Source organism: Lacerta agilis, chromosome 4 (assembly GCF_009819535.1).
Source record: "Lacerta agilis isolate rLacAgi1 chromosome 4, rLacAgi1.pri, whole genome shotgun sequence".
NCBI classification, from domain to species: domain Eukaryota; kingdom Metazoa; phylum Chordata; class Lepidosauria; order Squamata; family Lacertidae; genus Lacerta; species Lacerta agilis.
In genome coordinates this window covers 49,253,356-49,281,227 of record NC_046315.1, presented here as the reverse complement: position 1 = coordinate 49,281,227, position 27,872 = coordinate 49,253,356, and the positions used below count along the sequence as shown (strand labels likewise).

At 39.2% G+C, this 27,872-nt stretch overlaps 1 protein-coding gene across 1 annotated transcript in view; it reads left to right on the top strand.

The window, feature by feature from the left end:
* GRIK1 (glutamate ionotropic receptor kainate type subunit 1) overlaps positions 1–27,872 on the top strand; it is a 166,379-nt gene that overhangs the window by 89,951 nt on the left and 48,556 nt on the right. Inside the window, 7 exon segments of the mRNA XM_033146899.1 lie at positions 1,121–1,378; positions 4,678–4,859; positions 12,924–12,977; positions 14,571–14,744; positions 16,623–16,649; positions 16,651–16,687; positions 16,690–16,766. Coding sequence (XP_033002790.1) covers positions 1,121–1,378; positions 4,678–4,859; positions 12,924–12,977; positions 14,571–14,744; positions 16,623–16,649; positions 16,651–16,687; positions 16,690–16,766 — 809 coding nt within the window.

Below are 27,872 nucleotides of genomic sequence, written 5' to 3'. Positions count from 1 at the left end.
AGATTTGATGAAGTGAAGGGCTGTTAGGGCCGACCAAAGGACCAACCAAAGTTGTGAGCTTTTTTTTTAGGATTGAAGAAGTCGTTGGCCTTTTTTATGATTTTACCCCAAAGTTGTTGAGCTTTTTTCATGATTGAAGTTGTTGAGGTTTTTACCCCCCAGGAGAAGATAAACTGCCACGGGGGCCGGATTAAACTGACCAGCAGGCCAGATTAGGCGCCTGAAACAGACTTTGGGCATGCCTGATGTAATCTCTGCATGGTGCTTGGCCATTTGAAATCAGCATATAGATATTTAAAGGAATTTTAAATATCAGTAAGGAATTTCTCTGATTTATTCCTCAATATATTATACTTTATCACGAAAGCAGCTATTTCAAGGATATTAAAATGACTCCAGTCTTTCTTATAAAATAATTTGCATTATATCAGGGACTCAGACGGGATCAACATGTATAATGTTATTTTGATTTCACATTAGGCCTACTAGAATTCTCGCTTTAAAAGATTCAATGCATGATAAATATTAGTGTAATGTGCAAATCTCTAGTTCCATCTTTGCTTTCCTCAAAGGTCCACATAAAATGAGTACATCTCACAACATAAAGTGTCACCATGAATAATAGTACCCTTTATCCTCTATGAGTGTTTGCCTTGAAATTAACAAACTATAACACCCTTGGATAGTAATTTGTCAGGTAGCTTGGAAATCCTTGCTGTGCCTATTGCAATGAAATGTATCTATGGTCACTGTGCCATGCATCATAATTCATAAGACTTTCATTGGGTGAATACATTACTAGAATAGCTCAGGGCTCCTGAATGTCTCACAATCATGACTGAGGGATTTGAAGTCAGCCCTATTTAAAAGTAATGAAGTGAAACCCTTGCATTATTTTTATTTGAAGTTATTGGAGTTTTGTAATAGGCTGTATCCCATCTGTGTAGTTGAAATCAATGATGGTATAAAGTTTTGATGAGCTGGCCTTCCCCCCGCCTTAATTTTGAACTCATTTCCCCCCCAAGTACAGAAATTCCACCAATTCAGTTAGACAAAGGAGCAAAAGAGTAAAATGGTCCTACAGCATTATTGGTCTTTTCTTTATCCCTCTCTCATACAGCATGTGATCAGCTTGCTCTTGGGGTAGCTGCACTCTTTGGACCATCTCACAGCTCATCAGTCAGTGCAGTACAATCTATCTGCAATGCACTTGAAGTTCCACATATACAGACCAGATGGAAACATCCTACAGTGGATAACAAAGATTCCTTTTACATCAACCTCTACCCAGACTATGCAGCCATCAGCAGAGCAGTATTGGATTTGGTGCTATATTACAACTGGAAGATAATAACAGTAGTATACGAAGACAGTACAGGTAGGCACCACAACACTTTTAAAAATACACTGTTGTTTATTATTAATCAACTTTATATCGCACCCTTTCTCCTGAAGAAGTTTATGAGCTTCCACAGCTATGCCAACCCTTTCGCTATTTGAGTACCACTATCAAGAGCTAAGAGAGTAGAGTGAAAAAGAGACCGAAAGAGAATGTATATATTTTCTCTACTTTTCCTTTGCGGAATATTTTCTTGCCACTGCACATGAATGCAAGTATATATATAGATGGGCACGTGTTTTCTGAACATCAATTGTGGATCAGACATTTTCCTTAATCAATTCCATTTCCTTAAAACTCACCGGTAGCTATTATGCGGACTTTTGCTGCCACAGGACAGTATATGACAAAAGGATCATTTTGAGCCAAAGAGTTCTTATCAGTAAACGGAAATTACACCTGAAATTATTGTGCCTGAAGCCCCATTTTTCTCTGTTAATGTAACTTGTGTCACAGTGGCTGAACCGGGTTCTTTGCTGCTTAATACAGCTGAGCTGTGGATTTACAGCCAGCTTCCCTCTGCTAGGTCATCAACTCTATAAAAAGTCCTTTCAGGAAGCCTGTGAACCTGAATGTTGCAGTTTGAGGCCTCCCTTTTAGCAGCCAAACTATGCTTTGTATTGTGCTACTACAATTTTCACTTGAATAATCATAATGGTTCATATTCTGTATTGGTTTGTGGATGCTTAAAAACTGAAAGGAGAGAATCAGTCTACCAAGGAAAAAAGTCAATTTTCCTCATGCAATGCGAGGCCTTGAGCAAAAGCCAATAGCTCGCAGCATAGCAATCACCACTTCACATCAGAGGAAATAGGGTGATACTTTATGCTGCTTTATACTTCAGCTTGCATTCTATTAGTGCACTTCTAATGCCAGAGATGCTAAGTAGGTTTGCACAGGAAGTAAATCAAATGTGCTAGCAAGGCTTATGATTCATTTTCAAAATTACCATTTGTCAAAAGGGCTTTTAGGCGATTCTTGCTTTAATTCAATATCTTTTTCTAAACAGCCCTATTATCCTTTGGCTTCGTTGGAGAACATCATAAGGGTGTGTTTATGTGTATTAATGAGTAAACAAATTTTGTACATAACTGGACAGAGGATGCAATATACTAAAGAAACTCTTGAATTTCTTTTTTAAAGCAGAGGATTATTTACCTATTGACCTCAACAGAGAGCAACCTAGTGTATTTTAAATATTTGCAGCCTGATCCTCCACCCATATTTGGATATAAACAGATTTGGAATACAGTTGTAAGCACCCTTTCTAGGAAGTATGTCTGAATCAAGTTGGGCTTACTTTTGAATAATTAAGTATAGATTTGTGCAACACGCCTGACTCAAGCCTATGGAATCCAGCATCCTGCACCCCCACCCCATTTATTTCTGCATTACAGGACAGTGACTGTTTTTGTCAACCACGGCCAAATTATTCAGCTCAGGACAGGTTGAAAGATAGCTCTATTTTCAAGAGAGGTGAAAGACTTAGGAAACTGGCAGGTGTGTTCTGTCTGCTGACCTTCAGGGCTCTGGATAGTGATACCCTAGGCATCCCTTCGCTATTCAGTTCTACACTTATTGCTACTTGTTGATTTGGTTAAAGATAAAGATAGACAAATAAAGGGAGAATTTCCAGGTTTGGAACAAGTACCCTTTAGTGAGAGAACCCCAGCAGAGATTTAAAATCACAAAACATGCAGCAAAGTAAAGTGTAGGCTGTTAGGCCTTTAAAATATCCTCTTCTGGGTTGCTTCCTAAATTACCCTCTTCCTTAGCATAGAAAGAGACCACACATATGTTAAGTTTAAAAAAGGTTTATTTACAAACTCTTCAAAGGTCAGGTTCATGTGCTTTTCCATAAAGCAGTTAGAAAACACAAGCAATAAAACGTAGGTTATAAAAGGTGACTGTTTCTAAATTATTTGTATAGAAACATAAAGATGACTTGCTTAAGCCACACAGCTAAGCTGGAGCAAACATTTTAGAACTCCTTACTGGTAAGGATCACATGGTGGGATGGGAAGAGCAAAGGCTGGAAAACCCTTACTCCCAAGTTGAGAAGAGTAACCTAACTAAGCCTGGCAGGACAGCTTAACCCATTGGTGCATTAATTAGAGCATATTGGTTATATATGACTGGTTATTCCACACTACTCAGTATCCATTTGTTTCAATGGGTTTTCTAGAATGGATATTTTTGCAACCACTTCTGTTTCTATGACCGCTTGTTTCTCCCTTAGGCCCAGCTAGCAACAGCCACTGCACTGCTACACCAGCTACTCTAGTTTGGGCACATGACTAACTTTTTTTTTTTTTTTGCCTCTCCCCAACTCCTCCTGGTTCCATTTTTGGCTGAGTCTTGAAGTTGGCCACCATGGTCACATGTTTCCCATCTGAACAATGCTTTAAATGGCTTTCTAAGTTTGTCGACATTCTCTGGCGTGTCCAGTAACTCCAGCAAACAGAGCTGGGCTGATAAACTACATGGAGCAAAGAGAATCATTTTATAGCCCTCCAACAATTTGACAGAGAAGTTTAAAGACCAGAAGTTAAAATCAAACACATATTCCACTCCACCATTTCACAATGCTGACTCAAGGAAACAGAAAAAAGATAGAGAACACAATCCTCCCCAGTTTCTGTTTGCACCCTCCCCTCCATGAATGGTCAAATTAAATGTTTGCTGAAATATCAGACCAGCATTTATCTCAACACCTTGCTAAACTGGAGCTGTCTTTGGATTCCTGGCTGGTTCTCTTACCACATAGAAGTTGACCACAAAATGCTTGCATAGTGCCAGGTGTCACAGCAATCCACTTTCACTAAACATGTATTCCACGAAACAGAAGGACAGGCCTTTCATTGCACTTTCTTTATTATTTCATTGCTTACTGATCTTTAATGTAAATTAAATGCTAGGTTTTCAGAGTGTGACTTGTTTAATATTAAAGGATGTTGTGAGCTGAGGCTCAGAGAAAGAGGCCCTGTGCTCCTTTGGGAGGAGGGTGTGGTATAATTTTAATAAGTAAACAATTATGTACCAAAAAGTTTCTAAATATATTTTCAAGGTGTATTTTTCCCTGGGCCCATAAAGCAAAAAGAAATTTCTTAAGCTTCACCAGTGAAAGATCTGATAAATGATATGCTAACACATTAAGCTTTTATATGGAGTAAATTTGAAATATATTGTGGAATTGTGAAATTAAATGTTGAGTCTAAATGACAGTGAAGATTCATTGCACAGAGCAGCTATTTGAATGATTGGGTGTCATTTTCCAGGTCTAATTCGCCTGCAAGAACTCATCAAAGCCCCTTCTAGATACAACATTAAAATCAAAATCCGGCAGTTGCCCTCTGGGAATAAAGATGCCCGGCCTTTACTCAAGGAGATGAAGAAGGGCAAAGAGTTCTACGTGATATTTGATTGCTCACATGAAACAGCAGCAGAAATCCTTAAACAGGTAAGAAGAAAGAAAATGCCCATTTGTTTCTATCAAAGTTATCATGCCATCTGCTTTTCAGCTTCTGGGAAGCAATAAAACCGCATTCAGGTGGATTAGATTTTGACTCATTATCACTGTGTTGAGCAGCTATTTTTCAACAGTGGGATTCTCTTTGAGCCTCTTTTGGACAAGCAAAACCTGTCTGAACATCTCTCAAAAGCCGATTTAAAGGCTATGAACATGTGGAAGATTTCAAAGGTTACCTACCCTGTGCCTGGAGAGGCTCTTGCAGCTTTTAATGATGTCCTGTACGTGTGTAGCAGTCAGACCCAGCAGCTGAGGGTAAGCACTCTAAACTAAGAGTTTCCTTAGCTCTCCCATATAGTTGTTCTGGTTAGGATCCCAACCAAGAAAATCAGGCTGTAAAGCTCTTTAGCGCCTGATCTGCTATTGTGCTGAGATACATCCTGCAGGAATAGCATGCATGGTAGGCTGAGGCAGGCTGAAGTGCAAATGTGTATACCTGACTATGTGTATGTGAATGTAATTATGTTGCAGCCACCAGAGGTTAGCAGCAGGAACTTCCCTCCTAAAATTTATAAGCCCAGCACAGTGCACTTGTTGGTGCACTGTTGATGGGCATTGCCATTCAAATGGTGTGAGTGCACCGTGACATGTGATTGATTATGTGCCCCCCCCATATTTTATTCAAGGAAGAATGAATGATTGGGCCTTCTATAAGTAGAATGCCCAAAATTCCTGCTCAAATTAAGATTAGCATAGCTTACATATGTGTGAATTGATGCTTTTGGATTATGGTGCTGGAGGAGACTATTGAGAGTCCCATGGACAGCAAGAACATCAAACGTATCCATTCTGAAGGAAATCAGCCCTGAGTGCTCACTGGAAGGACAGATCCTGAATGAGGCTCCAATACTTTGGCCACCTCATGAGAAGAGAAGACTCCCTGGAAAAGACCCTGATGTTGGGAAAGATGGAGGACACAAGGAGAAGGGGACGACAGAGGGTGAGATGGTTGGACAGTGTTCTTGAAGCGACTGGCCAAACTGCGGGAGGCAGTGGAAGACAGGAGTGCCTGGCGTGCTCTGGTCCATGGGGTCACGAAGAGTCGGACACAACTAAACAACAACACATACGTGTGAGGCTTTGGATTGGTATTTCATGCCAAAACACATCTCTTTGTTTGCTGTCTGTGTGCATGCATACCACTTGTTCATGCATAGGCTCTGTACACAGTTATGAGCTCTTCAAAGAGCTGGAGTATAAAAGAGGCAAACTTTTGCAAAAATTTGAGATAGAAACCTCATATCTGGATAGACATCTGAATATTGGAGTTTTACACAATTGTGGAATGCAGATAATTCGATGTTTCTTGTACATTAAAACTAAAAAGTTTTCTAAGAAATTATTCCCACTGTGTTCAACAGGGCTTACCTCTTTGAAATTTGTGTAGGATTGCAGCATTAGAGTTTCACATAAGTATATTCTTTCAACAAACCCTGGTCCCTCTATTCTCTCTTCAAGGGTGTCTTTTTATCATGACATGAAAATTCTTCTCCCTGTCGCATATAATAATTTATAATAATTTATTATTTCTACCATTCTGGGCGGCTTTCAACAGAACATTAAAAACAGAATAAAACTTCAAACATTAAAAATTTCCCTAAGAAGGGCTGCCTTCAGATGTCTAGTTGTTTATTTCCTTGACATCTGATGGGAGGGTGTCACAGGGTGGGCGCCACTACTGAGAAGGCCCACACAGGTAATATCTTCCTTTCATCAATTCACAGTGAGACTTCTGATGTATCTTTGATACCACCTTTCCTCTGCCTTGAAAGTTGTGGGGCATCTAATGTACAGGTGAAACTCAAAAAATTAGAATAACGTGGAAAAGTTCATTTATTTCAGTAATTCAACTTAAAAGATGAAACTAATATATGAGATAGACTCATGCCATGCAAAGCGAGATATGTCATGCCTTTATTTGTTATAATTGTGATGATTATGGCGTATAGCTGATGAAAACCCCAAATTCACAATCTCAGAAAATTAGAATATTAAATGAAATCAACAAAACAAGGATTGCAAATAGAACAATATTGGACCTCTGAAAAGTAGAAGCATGCATATGTACTCAATACTTGGTTTGGACCCCTTTTGCATCAATTACTGCCTCACTGCAGCGTGGCATGGATGTTATCAGCCTGTGGCACTGCTGAGGTGTTATGGAAGACCAGGATGCTTCAATAGCGGCCTTCAGCTCTTCTGTATTGCTCAGTCTCATGTCTCTCATCTTTCTCTTGGCAATGCCCCATAGATTCTCTATGGGGTTCAGGTCAGGCGAGTTTGCTGGCCAATCAATCACAGTAATCCCATGGGCATTGAACCAGGTTTTGGTACTTTTGGCAGTGTGGGCAAGTGCCAAGTCCTGCTGGAAAATGAAGTCAGCATCCCCATAAAGCTCATCTGCAGAAGGAGGCATGAAGTGCTCCAAAATCTCCTGGTAGACGGCTGCATTGACCCTAGACTTAATGAAGCACAGTGGACCAACACCAGCAGATGACATGGCTCCCCAAATCAAGACAGACTGTGGAAACTTCACACTGGACTTCAAGCATCTGGCATTGTGTGCCTCCCCATTCTTCCTCCAGACTCTGGGTCCTTGCTTTCCAAATGAGATGCAAAAGTTGCTCTCATCAGAAAAGAGGACTTGGGACCACTGAGCCACAGACCTGTTCTTTTTTTCTTTAGCCCAGGTAAGATGCTTCTGACATTGTTTCTTGGGGAAGGCTGCTGACCTGACAGTTGTGCAGAAAACCATCTTTGAGACCCTCCATAAGGAGGGAAAGCCTCAAAAGGTAATTGCAGAAGTTCGATGTTCCCAAAGTGCTGTATCAAAGCACATTAATGGAAAGTTATGCAGAAGGAGAAAGTGTGGAAGAAAAAGGTGCACAAGCATCAGAGATTGTGATTCCTACTGAACCAGACTGAGAGACCATTTAAAGGCTCAGGAACCCTTTGCAGATGTTATGGATTGAGTACTGCACCTTTTCACAATATTCTAATTTTCTGAGATTGTGAATTTGGGGTTTTCATCAGCTGTACGCCATAATCATCACAATTATAACAAATGAAGGCTTGATATATCTCGCTTTGCATGTCATGAGTCTATCTCATATATTAGTTCCACATTTTAAGTTAAATTACTGAAATATATGAACTTTTCCACGATATTCTAATTTTTTGAGTTTCACCTGTATAGCATAGCCTTCATAAAGGGTGGAGTCACTAGAACTATTAGCATCACCTGAGCTCAGCAAATCCCATTTTCGCCTTAAACCCACCCGCTTTTGCTTCCCAGTATCAAGCAGTTTCTTCCAGGATAGAGAGTACTGAAGCCCTATTTAGGTGATGAAGATCATGCAATCAACAAAGCAGAGTGGGAGTAGATGAATCAAGTATAGATTAGAACCTGTGCTTACCTGGGGAATCAACTCAGGTATTGGCACTATTACAGTGGGTGTTTCCAATTATATGGACTCTGTTCTGAAACCATATGCTATCAGTGCTCCCAGCTACGTACGTGACACCACAGATTTTCTGAGAAAAATACAATCTTTGAATAATCTTCCTAACAATACTATTCTAGTCACTATGGATGTGGAATCTCTGTATACCAACATCCCACACAACAATGGTTTACAAGCTATAAGGAACACCATTTCAGCTAAAACCACAGCGGACTTTGCTACCAAACTCTGTCATTTTGTCCTTACCCACAACAACTTCAAATATGGTGATGATCTGTTCCTCCAGATCAGCGGCACAGCAATGGGCACCTGCATGGCCCCACAGTATGCCAACATCTTCATGGCAGATTTAGAACAACGTTTCCTAAACTCCTACCCACTCAAACCTCTCTTGTACCTGATACATTGATGATATTTTTATTATCTGGACACATGGTCAACAAACCCTGGGCACCTTCCATCAGACATTCAATGACTTTCACCCCACCATCAACCTAACAATGAACCAATCTATGCAAGAAATACATTTTTTGGACACTACTATAAAAATACAGGATGGACACATAGACACCACCTTATACCGTAAACCAACTGACTGACAAACATATCTACATGCTTCTAGCTACCATCCCAAACATACCAAACAATCCATTGTATATAGCCAGGCACTACGTTCCAGCCGCATCTGTTCCAATTCTACAGACAGACTCTCAACTAAGATCTACAGCCAACCTTTTTAGAACTAAAATATCTGCCTGATGAAGTTAAACAACAGATCAACAGAGCCAGACTGATACCCAGAGAGAACTTGCTGCAAGACAGACCCAGAAAAGAAAATAACAGAACACCACTAGTAATCACATACAGCTCCCAAGTTAAAACAGTACAACGCATCATCAGAGATCTACAACCTCTCCTAGACAATGACAGTTCTCTTTCTCAAGCTCTGGGAGGAAGACCTTTCATCGCCTACAGACAGCCACCCAATCTTAAACAACTCCTCACCCACAATAATACAACGACAGGACTCAACATGGACACTGGTACCAGAGCCTGCAATAAACCCAGATGCCAACTTTGCTGCCACATAAACCCGGATAACACCATTACTGGCCCCAACAACATTAATTGCTCATCTTCTAACATCGTGTATGCAATCAAATGCCAATAGTGCCCTTCAGCTCTCTATATTGGACAAACAGTCCAAACCCTACGCCAAAGGATAAATGGACATAAATCTGACATTAGGAATCACAAGACAGAGAAACCAGTAGGAGAACACTTCAGTCTCCTAGGACATTCTATACAAGATCTCAAAGTAGCTGTCTTAATACAAAGGAATTTCAGAAATAGACTGGAAAGAGAAGTTGCTGAATTGCAACTAACTTAAACTTAAAACCATGGAGACACCTGGTCTGAACAAAGACATTGGATTCTTATCTCATTATACATGACAAAGCTATTTTTAGCCATCTCACCCCTTGCTTTTTCCTGTAAGACCAATTGCAGTTGTTAACAGTCGTCAACAGGTTTACCACACCTATCAGCCAATCACCCATTCCCACCACCCTTCTGAGTAATACCCCTCCCAACTCTCTCACTATATATAAGGGTCTGGTGACTTCTGTTTCAGTGTATCTGAAGAAGTGTGCATGCACATGAAAGCTCATACTTAGTTGGTCTCTAAGGTGCTACTGGAAGAAATTTTTTATTTTTTATTTTGTTTTGACTATGGCAGACCAACACGGCTACCTACCTGTAACTGCAACTCAATAGAGTTTATTATTTGTTTAGGGTTTAGTGTTCATGAGGGACACCACTGCTGTTATCTTTCTGGAAAGCTGTCAGAGCTGGGGGGAAACCCAAGAGAAGCTTTTTGATTGTAGGTGATTAAGTAAGAAAGAAATAGAACAAAAAAAATAGGTAAGAAGCTGATGTCCCAGTGAGGCAATGAGAAGTCTGGAGGGTAGCTGGGTTGCCCAGAGTTGGAATATTACAAAGGTTCATAACAGTATTCCTCCCTCCTCTAGTATTATGGAAACACAACATGTTGTCAGATTTTTTATTTATTTATTTTATTGCAAATACTAGCCAGTTTAATTTTCCTTCATGGCAAGTGTGCAAAAGCAAAATGTCAAACCACCTCCTCCCACCACTGCTTTCCTCAGGATATTATTTCTTTCTACACCTGAGAAAGTTTAATTTTCTATTCAGTTTTTCTAGTCAAGGGCTAACATGGCCACTTCTGTCTGATGTGACATATTGTGACCAAAGAATAACTACCCATGTCATATTCAAACAGCAAGGAAAAGCAGTAAGTAATTATAAGTATAGCTGCTTGAATTTTCCCCAAGGGTAAACTGCAGAGAGAGAATTCCATTTTCAGTATGATTATAGCCTGGAAATCTGAAGCCTTTATACATCATACAGCAGAATATTATAGATGGCCGTTTTGTGTGTGTGTGTGTTTAGCTGAGGGAGAGATGATATTTTGCTTGAATCCTATCTGTAATGGAGATATGATTTCATATTATTAAGTAAAGCCCCGGACAACATTGAATTCATATCTAATACTTCTTTGATGGAGTTTGTAACCTCTATGATCTGGAGAAAATTGGCTGGTGGTATCTATACCAACAGATATCACCAAGCTGTTCAGTCAACAGATCTTATAACTCTGCTCAGTCTGTGATATTCTTAAATTCTTTGAACCAAAAAATTCTACGGAAAGAATTTACTAGTGATGAAAACTGAACCATCTAAGCATGCTAAGCTTGTGTCTTTTGATCTGAGTTTCAAAGTTAGTGGGAGTCAGACACCTGCATTTTCCAGTTAATTTATCAGCCTCAAGACTTTTATTCTGTATTCTGCTGACAACTTTTCTGGATTTGGAGGAAAGGCATAAAAAGGGGGGTTGAAGGAACCCTGCCAGATAGAATGGAAGGATGCAGAGGTTAGTAATCATCTTTGACCTGAGAGAAGAGGGGGTGCCATGTACTGCAAAGCCAACCGCTTTCTTGAGATTCTAGCTTGCTAGCTGTGCTGTTGAGTCAGGATGTGGCTATGTGTGTGTGACCACTAAAGGTGTTAGTTTCATTCTCAGGGAAAGTTGTACCTCTCACAGAGAGTTTCCTTTAAGTTACATAGATCTGAACCATATTAAGCCTTGAAAGCTATGCCTAATCATTCTTTTAGTCTTTTTTGTGGCTCCTTCGAGCAATCAATTCTCCATAGGCATTCACCATTTAAAGAACAATTTCTTTGGCTACTCTGTCAAATTTATTGCTGTACATTTACACTAAAAGCTTGTGCGCAGAAGGAGGCCACCCCAGGATAGCAATATGAGTTCATACTATATGGGCAGCACTTGAATACAACAGCAGCTATTATCTGCTACTCTGTAGCTCAGAACTGACTCTGTTTCACAAATCCAGCATTATCACCTTGATGAAGCTTGTTTCTACCATGCCCTTCCCACTCCCTGACTAGAGACAGGGACATTTTAACTGCTTCCAAGTCTTGGCCTCCTCAAGTGTAATGCAGCAGTTACCATGGTGGTGGTGGTGGTGGTGGTGGTGATATTCTCAATTCTAAATCAGAATATTACAATATTCATAATTGCAATTTGGTAAGACTTTGGCTGGCTAGTGCATGTTCTGAAGGCATATGAAGCCTCCATCTTGTAGCTAAGCATGGCCGGGGGCTGATCAGGGTCTAGAGCAGGCTTCCTCAACCTTGGCCCTCCAGATGTTTTGAGACTACAATTCCCATCATCCCTGACCACTGGTCCTGCTAGCTAGGGATCATGGGAGTTGTAGGCCCAAAACAACTGGAGGGCTGAGGTTGAGGAAACCTGGTCTAGAGGGAGGACCCTTTGGGAAGCCCGTGCATGCTGCCTTGAGTTCCATGATCGAATAAATATGCTCAATAAAAATGACAATACATGAAAGTGTTTTGCTGTTGTTGAAGGTGTGGAGAGGTAGTGGTTCATCCAGTGTTCCTGAGTATGTCTGTCTGCTTTCCCCATAGCTCTCCCCTCAGAAGGAGAATTGGGGGCTAAGGGCAGGGAGTACAACCTTACAGTGGGGAAGCAGCAAATGCGTTAAAAACAAAGCATACCACTATTCCTTCATTCACTAGTGCTGATTTCTATGCTGCTGATTATGTACAAACCAGAAACCTACCTGCACAAATGTACCGAATATGTTTTATCTGACAATTCTCCATTCCACAGTTTGAAATCTTGTCCCAAACCCCTGTTCCCTGAAAAATAAAACCTCACTTTCCTATTTCCATTTTTAAAACTAGCATACAGGTAAGGAAAGTAAGATAAGGCACAATCTAGATATGAGGCTATTATCCCTCAGCACCACATACAGCACCGTGCTATTCTGTAGATCTGCAAAGGCAATATATGTCTTTCAGTCACCTGCCATACAAATATGCTCATAATTTCTCATGTAGATTGCTTATTATTTGTGTTGTGCTTCTCTCTCTGGCTTATCTCCTCCCCAATCTGCTTTCTCAACAGATCCTCTCCATGGGAATGATGACTGAATACTATCACTACTTTTTTACAACCCTGGTAAGACATTTTGATAAATTTGTATCCATTACAGCAGTAGTAGCTAAAGACCTTCATCCCCTATGATCTGTGTGTCAACCATTATAGATGAAAAGTGCTTCTTAACTGTATTACTGTTGATAGCAAAGCCATCTTGCAATAGAGGTGGCCTAGTATATCTGTCACACTCACCAAACCTATTTCCACCCCACTCTCATTTCTCTGTGCTGCATGGGGGAAAATAGACTTGTATGCCTGCGAGTCCATACTTCAAAACATATCTAAGGAAATGGGGGGGAGGGTGTGGAGAGAACCAAATCTAGACTATTCAAAATTTTGTGTCTATTAGGTCTTATTATTTAATTAATTACAGTGCTTCTCTATGTTAGTGGAAATGTTAATGTGCTAGAGTCATGCTACCCCATCCTAGTATTGCTACAGGTATATGATGAAGGCTAGGCAAAAATATTCCTAAATAAAAATACTTAAGGTGACACATTTTTAGCTGTGTTGCTTATTTCTACGAGACATAGGAGGTATATAGAAAGGAAACTAATTTGTCATCCCTTGTGAGACACTTTGTTGTTGCTTAAAGCCAATTAAACACATTTTAGCTCATGCAATCTTTCCTTCCATAGGAAAGACTAGCAAGCTTTTGCTTTGTACCCTATAATTTAAAGAAGCAATTGCAGTACTGTAAACATTGTGAGGTTTTAATGGTGTGACTGAAATCCTGCCAGAGATTGACAGTTTCTTCACAAGACTGTTGATATCAGCATCAACAATACTTTTCCTTGAAACAAATCCTGACAAGTGTCTCACACTTTTTGGGGGGTCCATGACATTGCTTATGAAATGTGTCACAAAATAATATCACTTAAGGCATCCATTATATCCCTGCTTTGCAACTTCTAATGCACACAGAACTACTTCTTCAGCAGCTTGACACATATATCAGACACAGTGACTGCATGTTACCAAAGCTGGCAAGGCAGCAGAAATATGGTGCTCATAAGTACTAAAACTGTGTTGTTCATCACACTGCTGTAAGCTTTTTTCATTCTCAGGGCTGGAAAGTTTTCTTAACATTGACCAGCCAATTTTTCAAGCTTTTCTTTCTTTTCTTTTCATTTGTAATAGCTGTAACATTATTACTGGGATAATATAAATCAATACCAGGTACTGCACTGAAACTTGCTTATAAAATAATGTTGTGAGCATCTAATGTTTTATGTTCCAACAAATCAAACATGAGATATGTTATAAATCTTACTGTGCTCAAAGTTATTCAGATTTTATAATGAATGTCATTTCTGGTGAGCTTGGAGTCTGGTGAGCTTAAAGTCAAGGTGGGGAAAATAAATCCTACTCAGATCAAAGTTATTCAGATTTATAATGAATGCCATTTTTGGTGAGCTTGGAGTCAAGGGAAACAGTACAAGGCTAGGGGAAAAAACAATTCCTTGGTTCATGGGCCATGGCTTTGAAACCCATTGCTACTCTAGGTTGGCACTACCAGGCTACTGGCTTGACTCAATATATAGAATGGTTCCTTTTATCATTAATACAATCTATTCCTTTATTTTTTTCAAAAATGGAACCTTGATGATTTAGGATTTGTTTGCACTAGACCTGGAACCCTACAGATACAGCGGAGTCAATATGACTGGATTTCGCTTACTCAACATTGACAATCCACAAGTGTCATCAGTTATTGAGAAGTGGTCAATGGAACGGCTACAGGCACCACCGAAGCCAGAGACGGGTCTCCTAGATGGCATGATGACTGTAAGTGAAAGAGCACTGTCCACTTATCCACAATGTTGGCAGAAAATGGTGTCTGCTCTGTGGTCTTTCAGCTGCTTGATGAAGACATTTTTTCTTTTAATGTCTGTTGAAAACATGTTAAAAATGTTTTCTGATGTTGCTTAAAAGATTTGCTATACTGCTTTTAATCTCTTCTGTGGAGGTTTTATGCTGTGGTGGGGGTGGTGTTTTATTTACGGTTTATAGTTGTCTTTTAGAGTACAATCCTATACATGTCTACTCAGAATAAAGTAAAGGGTAAAGGGACCCCTGACCATTAGATCCAGTTGCGGACGACTCTGGGATTGCAGCGCTCATCTTGCTTTACTGGCCAAGGGGGCCGGCGTACAGCTTCCGGGTCATGTGGCTAGCATGACTAAGCTGCTTCTGGCAAACCAGAGCAGCGCACGGAAACATCGTTTACCTTCCCGCCGGAGCAGTACCTATTTATCTACTTGCAATTTGATGTGCTTTCGAACTGCTAGGTTGGCAGGAGCAGGGACTGAGCAACGGGAACTCACCCCGTCACGGGGATTCGAACCACCGACCTTCTGATCAGCAAGCCCTGGGCTCTATGGTTTAGTCCACAGCGCCACCCACGTCCTCAGAATAAGCCCCACTAAATACAATGAGGCATACCCAAAGGCAAGTGTGTGTTTAGAACTGGAGCCTTAGCGTATCTAGCATTCTATGCCACCTAGAGAATTGTTACTGGGTAGCAAATAAAGATTGTTAATAAATCATAGAAATGTAGAGTTGGAAGGGACCCTGGGGATCATCTAGTCCAAACCAATAAATAAGTTTGTGCCTTTGGCTGTTGGAAATTTCAGCAGGTGTAGCTCTTTTCCTCATGTACAGTGACAAGCTACATCTATTGCCAACCCTTCTTCTGTGCAGGATGACTCTGCTCCCATGTCAACTCAGTGTGCAACAGCTGTGAAAAATGCAGATTCAACGCTAGCAATCATTAGGAAAGGGACCGAAAATAAAACTGCTCATATCATAAAGCTGTTACACAAATGTATTATACAAGCACAGTCAGTATGCTGTGTACAGTTCTGGTCGCTTCACCTCCAAAAGGATATTGTAGAGCTGAAGAAGGTTGTTAACTTATTGTGAGCAGTGCAAATAGGAGTCACTTTTAAATTGTTTACCTATCATAACCATCCTAAAAACCTAAGATGGCCCCTCCTGGATCAGACTGAAGGTCATCTACTCCTGTTCTCATAGTGGCCAACCATATGTTTTTGGGAAGCCTGCAAGCATTTGTAGTTTGTGGTTAAAGCCAGGTCCTAGATCTGAAGATTATATGGGAAGCACTGCTCACAACAAGTTAACACTTTTAATTTATTCTCAAACAAATCTATTGATTTTATGCAGATCCTAATTTGTGTGCCAACAATGATCACAGATCTGTACTATATTAAGACCTGTTAGTAAATTCAGATCACATTTGATTGCAAAACTATCTAGTATTTATAAGTAGCGTAAGTAGGTCAATGAAGCATAGAATTAATCTATTAATTTCTCAAAAGATTTGCAGTGTGTGAAGTTTTATAATAAATAATAATGTGTCTCATTAAATAGATGAGTCTTTAACTCTATCCATTGGTCTTATAGACTCAACAAACCTCTGTCATTTAAATGTATAATTGCTCACTAAGGGCCTGATTCAAAGAAGTTTGCTGGCCAGAAAACAAATGTCGAAGATTAGACGTTACTCTTACATAATCACAGATAACTGACAAGAGTACTACAAGCCTTAGACATAGGGCTCATATTTTGCAATGAATGAAGGGGAAACCAGGGGATGGGACTGAACATGTTCTCTTGAAAGTATTTTCTATTTTCCACATACAGACAGAAGCAGCTCTGGTGTATGATGCTGGTTTACATGGTTGCAGTGGCTTCCCAGCGTGCCTCCCAATGACTGTCAGCTCCCTGCAATGTCACAGACATAAGCCATGGCGCTTTGGACCCAGATTTATGAACCTGATAAAAGAGGTAAGCATGGACCATTTGCTGGAATTCAGAATAGCCTTTTTCTCTATTGCTGTTTAATACACTAGGAACTCTCTCTACCACACAATGCTTGGTGGCATTTGTAGTGTTAACAGCAGAATATTCACATATCCTCTTTACTGAAGGAAAATTCCAGGCACAGTAGTTAAAACTTCAGCCTACAATTTGGTACAAAGCAAACCTGATATAACTTTTGAAGGACCATTAAAAGCAAAGATCACCCCCCGCATTTGAACTACAGTGGTACCTCTGGTTGCGAACGGGATCCCTTCCGGAGCCCCATTCACAACCTGAAAGGTCCACAACCTGAAGCTCCGTATCTGTGCATGTGTGCAGCGCGATTCGGCACTTTTGCACATGCGCGAAGCGCTGAACCCGGAAGTAACCCGTTCCGGTACTTCCGGGTTCGGTGCGTTCGTATCCCGTGACGAACGCAACCTGAAGCAAGCACAACCAGAGGTATGACTGTATTAGTTTAAGGTTTCTAGTGAACTTTCCACTGGGGGTTGGGGGATGATTTCCATTTTTATAAGCCTGTATCAGGACACAGAGCTTGGGGAAACCAAAATATAATCATTTTCAGTTAAATGTTTGCTGCTAGCACCAAAGAACATAAATATTGAAATGTGAGTATCAAATTTGTCTCTTTTTAAACACCAATTCCTAGACGTTAATTTGTGTTATATTTTGATTATTTCAAGCTCATAATTTCTGTACAATAATAGACTTGCACAACTATATATTCAGATCTGATGAGTACTGTGCTTTGTTGAAACAAGCCAACTTCAATCAATGGCTTATGAAGCTTCGTACTAATTTCACGTTAGCATGTGCTCACAACACTAAATTATGGTTAACTGTAATTCCAAGTGAAAGCTTTCATTCTCCTTTCTCTTGTGTGAGTCCAATCTCTCTTATGCTTGTTCCTGTCACAAGAAACAGTAGTTGATTGTGACGTCCAAACAGAGCTAATGCCTGAATTTCTACCCATTTTTCTGTTTTTAGAAACTCAGCTAATGCTTCTTCATATACAAATACAGTATATGTTTCACAACATCTATTCAGTCATCTTAATCCAGATTATATTCCAAACCCAATTCCTCACTAGTCTTCCACATTAATTTTGCCACAGTATCTAGCATATCAATAATAATGAGATTGTGGAAAAGTTTATCGAAACATTTCCAACCAGATTGTGTCATTGCTTAAGCAGTTTTCATAGAATGCACTTAATTATGTTATGCCCCAAAGCAACACAGCTTCTCAGTAAATGTAGTTCATGGTCTGATATGTGACTTTATTGTACAATTCACATTTATTATGTACAGCTTGATTCTGCATGACACATGAGATCTGACCTAATTACTGGTAGTTTCACAGATAATTTATTTTATGGTCTATAAAACATTAACTCAAAAGGCTCAAGCTTCTATCTTTTGAAGTGTTTGTTTTGTTTTGTTTTTGTACTTCGCAAAAGAGAAAAATGACAATCACCATAATGGATTGATAGCTGCAGCACACCACTATGCTGCGCTATTTCCACAGCAGTAATTGCTTTCAACTGTAGGGTGTAATAGATAATGCCAGGGCTTATCTATGCCTTCCTATTTTTGCTGCAATGTGTACATATATATTTATTTATTAAGAGGATTTATATCTCACTACTTCAGGCAACCGCCTCTCAGACCAACTAATGAAGTTCTTAAAACAATAACAATCCAAGCAACAAATCCCTTTAAAGAGCAATTAGATCAGCAGGGAAACTTGCAATCTGAGAAAATTAGACATAAAGCCCAAATTTCTAAAAGCAAGAAGAATAAATTATACTGTATAGTGCATATGTGTGAACGCTCAGCTATTCTGAAACATTTGGAAAGGCAGCATAAGGGCCAGCTACCCATTATGTGGGAGATCTGTGATTTAAAAGACAAACGCAATGCATTTGTAGGGGACTGAGAATTTCTTAAGAGCTAATAGAAAAGCGGTGTTAAGTACTTTTCCTCTGTGCCCCTTTCCCCTGTCAGACCTGGAAACATACTTAGCTGTTCCCGGCGCAGCAATCAGCATTTGGGAGGAGAAATTTTGATCAGGAAAATCACAGCATACGCTACTCTGAAGAAACTTTTCAACTGCCCCAACCCCAAGCTTTCTATTCAGGCTTAATTAGACAGCTATATCAGTAGGAGCTGTATGCCCTACGAACAGTATTGGATCGCCTCCTTTGAAATTCTCCTATCAAAGGAGTTTTAGTTTTATCTGATTGCTGAGTTTCACAAAAGGAAGGATCTCCACAATAACCACAATTTTTTTAAAAAAAAATATTGCCAAGGAATCTAGAATCACTTTATTTGCCATTTAGCAACTAATTTCTATATATTAGAAAAATAGATTGCTGGTTTACTTTTTTTCTTTCCTCGCTTTTGCTAAGTAAGAGATACGAGAGAGGGAGTAACAGGTGAGGCAGCACCAGTCTTACCTAGAACTTATAGCCCTGCAGTACTAGATAGACGCTTTAAAGTAGACTTTACTGCATTGTCTGCCTGTGCCTTGATTTTGAAAAATGGCTGTGCTTTAGATGCAACATCTTACCATGCACTTTGAACAACAAATGTCCTGCAATATCCAGAATGTACAAAACAAATATGGCAACAGAAACACCATTAATGTTACTTTACACAAACCCTGGATATTATGTATGAGTGTAAGGAACATTAAGCTTTTGCTGGAGAAATATAGGCTTGGTGGAATCCTCTGGATATTCCTGCTGGTTTAAGGTAACCTAACTAGAGTTCACAAGCCAGGTTTTGTGTGGGTGGATATTATATACAGTACATTGCCTAGGATCAGCATTCAGTTACAATCAGACGGGGAGACTAAATCCTTTCCAGAAGTTCCTGTTCCTGTGACCTAATGTCATTTGATAGCTAAATGATACTCTAATCCTTCGCCCCCTCATGAAACAGTTTGCAGACAAATCTATATTCCCTGCCAGACAAAGAGGGAAACAGGTCATTCTCTTGCAAAATAAAATATATATTTTTCTTTAGGACAACTAAAATCAGTTCGGAGGAATTAAATTTAATTCCTCAGACAGCTGCCTTGCTATTTAACTCTCTGTCTCCAGGGATGGCTAACGTGTGATTCTCTTAATGAAGAGAACCTATAAACCCCAGCCAGCATGACCAATAGTTATAGATTATGGGAGTTGTATTCCAGCAACACCTGATTTATAGGGAGAAAAGCTATATTAAAAAACCCAAAGCAGAAGAGCACCACCACCAGGCTCCATGAGCAAGGAAATGAGATAAATGCAAAATATACACATCCCTCATAAGTAAAGTATTGAGGATATATTAAAGATTCCCATTAGCAACAAACATGGAAGGGACTGTAGCTATTGTCCAACTCTAAACCCTTTGTGAAAACTAGCTAAAGGAGAAATAATCATAAATAAACAATAGATGAACAAAAGGAGCCAGAGGCTACCACAGTCCCCTTGAGCTTTCTCCGAATATATTTGTTACTTTCCGCCAATGTATATTACATTTTTGCATTTCTCCAACTGCAGAAACCTTACAATTACGATGTGCAATAAATAGGGATTTAACATTGCAATTATACAGTACAATAGATACGGATTAACTCAAGATGAAAACTTAATTTGTTAAACTTAACATTGATGATGATTTGAACAATTTTCACAGCACGGTGATTACAGAAAATAACAGGCAGGTTTGCACGAGGGTTGTTAGTAGAACTCAATAAACCTATGAGAGCTTTATAATTTGATAAGAAATATTAGCATGAAAAATACGTTAAATTATGCCTTGAAGTGCACATTCTAGTTGGTAAAATGTGCAATGACTTATGCAGTCATTATAGTAATTATAACAGTAAGCAGACAAAGAATAATAGAAAGCCAAAGAAGGGAGAAATCCAAAGTATGCTGTTTATTATTGTGCAGTGTGCTAAACTAAATGAAAAATGTAAACTACATATTGGAAAAGAAACTACAACCAGTTTGGTCAAGGCCTGAAAGGCACATCCACACTTCTATAATTATGGGAATTGAAGTTGATTATAGCACTGAGATTCTCAAGAAGCACTTGCAGAACTTCAGTTTCCAGAATGTCTCGAGGAAATGAAATGACTATTACAGTAGTTGTACTATACATATCCCTTGCGACTTAAACGTCTTAAATACAACTACACTAACACATAAAACTGAGTGTGAATCGGGCTATACATCTGGCTTAGGGAATTAGATAACTTTCCATGGTCATACTTCCAAGAAGAAAGGTGACTTTGTGGCTCACAGATCAGATCAGTGGCTCACAGAATTGTGGTCCTTGAGGAATGTTGAGAGATTTGGTTAATGGGAATAAAGACATTTTATACTCTACACAGTAAACATTCTTAAATTTAGACTTAATTGAGCTTGGCATGCCAAATTTATTGACTGCTGCTAACACAGTAGGGTTAGATAGTGGAAAAACTCTCAGCTGCCATCTGCCCAAGAATGGCTGTTAAAAATGTTTGGAACTAAGTGAAATGGATAAGTTGATGGAAGGTATTCATAGAGATCTTATTATTTGTATTGCTTTATTTATTATTGTTTACTGGAAAAGTAACTGTGGATAAACGCTGGATAGAAGTTTGTTTTTGTTGTAATAGCTGATATGTAACTGCAACAGTATAATAAAAAAATCAAAATATGAAGAGGTGGGGAAATGCCAATTCAATCTGTCCAGATTTCCATGACTCCTATGAATTCAATTGAATGACGTCCCCGCCCCCACCTTAACGCTAGATCATCTGTTGTTTCCTCACGCATAGACTTTATGTTCTTTCTTCAGATAAATGTATGGCTGTTTTCCCATTGCTTTTCACCAACATGTAGCCCAGCCCATCTGGCAAAGATTGCATTGGGGTGGTTCAATGTGTAGCTTTTCAGAAGTATTCATCTCTCACTTCCTCCCTAATTACAGCTCACTGACTAATACCTGATAATAATAAGTTTAACTAATAGAAATGGAAATGAAAGGCTAGTTGCATTAAGAGATGGATTCTACAAGGTATAAACTGGACATCCTTCAGGAGACATATACTATTGATAGTGAAGGAAGGTGTAGAGGTAGGATAAAACAAAAGGCAAGTGGAAGGAAAAAAGCAATGGAGGAGGGGGAAGTAGAAAGAACTATAACCAGGAAGCCAGAGACTATTTGAAAACACAGATACCTATTTATTTAATACTGGTTTGGAACTTATATTTTGAATAAAGAAAGGAAATGAAAGGCTCAGCCTGTTCTTTAACATCTCACTAAAAAAAATAATAATCTAAAAATGTAATGTTTAAAATTTAATTCAAACCAGTGAAGTATGATATGGGTAAGTGTGGTTTGCCTTAGAATCCAGCCTCATATTCTAGCATATAGGACTGAGTTTAGGGTTTAAAGGACATAAAACTAAATGCAAACAGCCAGGTGTATATAGTTCTGGTATAGTGGTTACCGTATTGGAAGATCAAAATTTCCACATGCAGCTCAGTGGTGGCTTTGGACCTGTCTCTCACTCACTCTAACTGTTGGTTGTTGCAATGATAAAATGTGTGGTGGTGGTGAGATCTTGTATACCACACCAAGCTCTTTGCAGTAAGGGCAGAAGAGAGTGTAATTAGTCAGCTTAACCCCATTCTATAAATTCCACAGAAAATAAGATTAATATCTTAATGCTTTGAGCTAAGTATATACAGTGGTACCTGGTTTACAACCATAATCCATTCCGGAGTTCCAGTTGTAAACCAAAACAGGTTGTAACCCCAAGGCATGCTTTTGCCAATGGGGCCTCAAAAAAAATGTGTTGTAATAAAAAAAAGGGGGGGGTTGTAATCCCCAAAAAGGGACATGCACTTCCAGGTTTGACGTGGTTGTAATCCAAAATCGTTGTAATCCAAAATCGTTCACAACAACTGCAAAGACTTTTGGGTCAGACTGAGCTGCACCTAGAGTAGCGCAGTGTGGGAAAGTTTCCCTAGAATGGCCAACTACTTAAATTGGGTACCCTCACAGCTAAAAACTTCTGACTGATCTGATGGCTACTGTGGCTAGAAACTATGGTATAATATTGATTCTCAATGATGCATGACTAATAAATTTAGAGAAAGTGAAACAATGATCTCAATCAATGGTACAATGATAGAGTTTTTCAGGGAAAATTGCATTTGCTTGAATTTAAGATCAATACACATTCATATTCAATCTGTTTTTATTAAGGTTAATAACCTCATTTAAAAATATAGATTTCAGATATTATTGCAGTGACAATTTATCTTTCAAATACTGCACCCATAGATGAATATGCTTATTGAGACAATTCTGACCACTGAAAGTTAGCATCTCCTGCACAATTTGTTAGTTATATTATAAATTACTGCTTCAGTTGCCTGCATATGTGGTGCCACTTTGTGCATGCATAACCTTGGTTCAATAATCTGTGATAGCTAGCTTATCAACTAGGGTGGCAATAATGGAAAGAGCTAAATCCAAGTTTATGGTGCCCTTTTCCAAACAACTACCAAGCATGTGACAATCATCTGAGCAACATTTTCCACACACAGGGTCTGAAGGTGGATTAGGCTACTCTTTTGCAGGGTCTAAAATTCACTGTTCTAGAGTGACTGCCTTCTGCTGATGCAACTGTCATTGACAGCTATTAATTAATGCCTGTTTCTGACAAGAGGCAGCTATTCTCCTACACCAGGCATGTCCAAGCGGTTGATCGCGATCTACTGGTCGATCGCGGGGGTCCTACAGGCTATCCTCCCCCCAAAAAGCTCGACAACTCTCAGCAATGTCAATGGGTAGATCACTGCCAGTTTTTTTATACTGGGAGTAGATCGCAGTCTCTTGGGAGTTGGACGTGCCTGTCTTATACCATCTATCTGTCCATATTGGTATGACCATGGAAGGGATGCTCCCCATATGATGGAGCCAAATCATATGGTAAGTGCTTGTACATGGCATGAAGAAGGGGAAATCATCATGAAGTTGCCATTTTGGTTACATCACCATGGCGAGCATAACACGCATCCCAGCTCTCTGGCACAATATTAATTTTGTGGGCCAGGCAGTCTCACTGGGTTGCCAGTCAACAACTATCTAAGAAGTTACACCGTTGAGAAACATATTTTCACAACCTGTTCTATAATAGAGAATCCTGGGGAATGTAACTGGTACCTCAGAACTTTACAATACTTGGCAAGTGCTTCAGTCTTGTCCAGATTAGTTGCTGGCATCTTCTCAGTTGCTAAGTGCCTCACATATTTTACCACAGATTGTCAAAACTTTCATTTAACCAAGAACTACTTGAAAACTCACAGGCTGCTTTTTGAACAGAAGGGCCAAAGTTGGTCTAGTACAGTTACATAATTACTAGACCCAAGGTCATTTAGTTCAAGATGTGGAACTTATTCTGCAACAGCAGCTAGGGATTATTAATTAAAGCAGACGTCCCTAAACTTTTGGAGCCTAGGGACACATCTGGAAATCTAAGAAGCTGTCACGGAAACCACAAAATACCCATTTCACAGGAAAAAGTGGTGGAACTTATAACCTCTCATTTGAAATAAACAACAGGAAAATTATCGCACTTCTCCCCCAACCCAAAACATATTAAGAAGGCATCATTTCCACAAAACAGCCCCAACCAATCAACCAACCCTCCAAAAATATTCAGTTTTTCTTTTTTAAAAAATGGGAGTGGTGAGGGCCTTGGTTAACACCAAGGAGGGTATCTGAAGGCAGCATGGTGCTCATACTATTTTAAAGTATTTGGAAAATAAATTTCAATATGTGTTTTTATTTTGAGCTCCTTTTATTTCATTGGAATGCATATGTTGCTCTATACGGAACATTCAGGATTAGTAATAACAAATAAATAAGCTAAAATCAAATTAAACTGCAAAGACAACAGATGTTCAATCCCCAGAACATTGCCAACTTAATTTCTGGTCTTAAAATTTGGTTAAAATAGGAAGATATGAAATGCTCCCTGAAGAAAGTGTCAGGAACAAGTGGAAGTTCCAGTATTCTTGGATGGATATCAAGGATGTCTCTCCAAGCACCATCACTAACTGAACAGGTCACATACTCTAGTGACTGGCAGGACACCGACAAGTATGCACCAGGGGAAGGGGAGTCAGTGATTCTCCTAGGAAAAGGAGGCTGCTTGCCTGCCCCGTCCTCTTTCTGGAGAAGAAGCCCTGTGAAGGAGCACTGTTAGGGGATTTTTCCTTTTACTCTAAAGGCAGTTAAGCACTGACCATCAAATGTTCGTTGATGACACATTCACACTTTGAAATTAGTTCAAATTAAGACGTTGCTGGGACTTCTGGTCAAATAAGGATACAGTATAATGCTTAACTCAATTACTTTGGAGCAATCTATTTTATAGATTGGATTACAGCATCTGTAACTACAAAAGTGGACAATTTATTGCTTATGGAGGGTGTCATTTAATGAGAAGGGCAGGCCCACCAGCAAGTCAATAGGAATGTGAGAATATTTTCTGAGACAGAGGTGACAAAGGGCCTGTCAACTGAAAATTGATAATTCTCTGGCAGAACCATCAGGAGAATGACTTTTCGGTCCTACATTAACTACCATTTACACTCTTGAAGAGCCTATTCTGTGAACCTTAAATCACCATAGATCTCTTAAATATCCCACCCTACTATCCGTAACACAAAAAAACCCTGCAAATGCTACGTAAAGGATTTAGGTGCCATGTGATTGTGATATTGCTGTGCACATGATAATATTCATTTCAGTAGATTCAGTTCTACAGATAAAAAAGATATAAACTTAATCATACTTCTGTCAGTTTTGTGTACACCATCCAGGTTCATTGTAGATAGCTATCTACAATGTGTTTAATGTGGAATAGAAATAAATATATAGCTGAGAGAACCTGTAATTAGAATTGTAAAGCAGACACTGATGAGTTTGCACTATTATAATATAGTGTGAGCCTTCCTGGCATTTTTAAGCTATTTCATGAAGGAGCAAGATAAATGAGGATGATAAAGAGCGTCTACACTTGAAAATCTATTTTCTTCTAGTGTTACAATGAAAGTCACTAGGAACTAGCCAAAGGCCAGTTTGTATACAGGAAACGTTGGAAGAGAAGACTGCACCTGTACTGGAACTGTTTTTAAATATGGAATTGTTTTAAAATGCTTGCATTGTTTTTAAACATGGAAGAGTTTTTGTTTATTTATTTAATATATGGAACTGTTTTCAATTGTTTTTACACTTTTGTGGGGGGTTTTTGGGCGGGTTGGTTGGTTATATAATTGCATATTTTATTGTTGCAACCCGTCTTGGGACTTTATGGTGAAGGGTGGGCAAGAAATCAAAAAAATAAATAAATCATGTATAAAATATTTCTTGCATTAGAAGAAAGGTTTATGAAAGAAACTGCAGCAGTTTGTTGCCTCAGATGGAACAGCAAAGTGCTCTCTCTCACACACACACAGAGAGAGAGAGAGAGAGAGAGAGACACCTGGCTGTAGCCAGTGCATGGCCAGTTAATTTATTTTGACATCAAGGCAGAAACTTCACAAACACCTTTCTTCCCCTCCTTGGCAATAAAATACAACTATAATAATGTAAGTATCTAGCCATTTCTTGTCCTTTTATAAAGTCCCAAATCAGATGCCTGAAGCAGTCTCCTTAGTCTGCCTAGTGGTAGGTCTGGAGTCTGCATACAAGTCCACCTCTGCCAGCTTTCTCTTAACAGCCTCTTAAGGCAAAGCTGCTACCTTTTACTCAGGCTATCACATATATTATTGCACTCTCAGCAGTGATGCAGTTATTCATAGCCGTTGAGGCTAAGAGAGTTAAGAGGGGTATACGTTTGTGTGGGAACAACAAGAACAAAAAATGATGGTTGTAGACTTTATGCCCAACTACCAAATTAATCATTTCATTACTTCCAGTAAAAGAAAGGAACAGTTAAGTATGTTTCATGTTACCACAATTGTTATTGTGCTATGTAACAAGAGAACACACAACCATGTTTTTTGTGGTTGCACCACATATGGAACTCTCTCCTGAGTTATATTTACTTAGCATCTTCTTTTAGGCACCAGGAGAAGTCCCATCTTGTTTTCCTGAGGTTTGACAGTTAGAAGTGATTTTTACTGCTCTTTTTTCTGTTACTGCAGTTTGGCTTGTTTATATCTTAGGTCTTAATGTTTCTCTTTCTTTGACTCTTTTGGTTAATCAGTATTGGATTGTTTTAATTGCTTTAAGTGCTATCTAATTTGTCAATTGATTTTGTAATTGTTTTGAGTGTGTGTGTGGTTTTCTTCTGGACTTTGTAAGTCACCTTAAAAGCAAACTTTGTTGGAAAGTTGAGGCAGAATTTTTCTTAATAAACAAAGTAAATCATCCACAAAACTCCATTCCTGTCTTTCCCTCCACCACCTTTCTACAACTTCTCACAACAATGCATTTGATTTTCACAATTCTCTTCCCTCTGTCTGCCCCTTCAAGGGCTATATTAATGCCAGAGCTCAGCCCAGGTATCTGCCTCCATTAGTTAACCATTCAATCCTCAACAAAACTTTTTTTTGCAAAGGTTCTGATCTCATTTCCTTGCTCTCTTTAGTTCCTTACATGGACACACTGCTGTTTTCAGTAAACTACCCCAGTTGCTCACACTTGACTCCCTTGTATTTTGGTTAAAATGTGTTGAATCTGGCCCAGCTCTACAGCGTGTCCTCTGGAATAGAGCCAGGGGTCACAGTGAAAAACAGATTCTTTAGCACAGTGTTTCCACTAAATTTACAGTCATTCTTGCTTATTCCCTGAAAGCAGAAAAGTGGTTTCCTTATGGATTCCTTGCTTACTGATAGGCATTAACACAGTTTATTACACAAAGAAACCCTATCAGAATGGCATCTCTGTTAATTTTTGTAATCCCGACAGTGCAAAGATTGGGCTGAGATTAGGACATATGACAGCTCAAAACTCTTTGCAACCCCATGCATTGTTTTTGTTGAATGTTGTTGGTGGATAATTTACC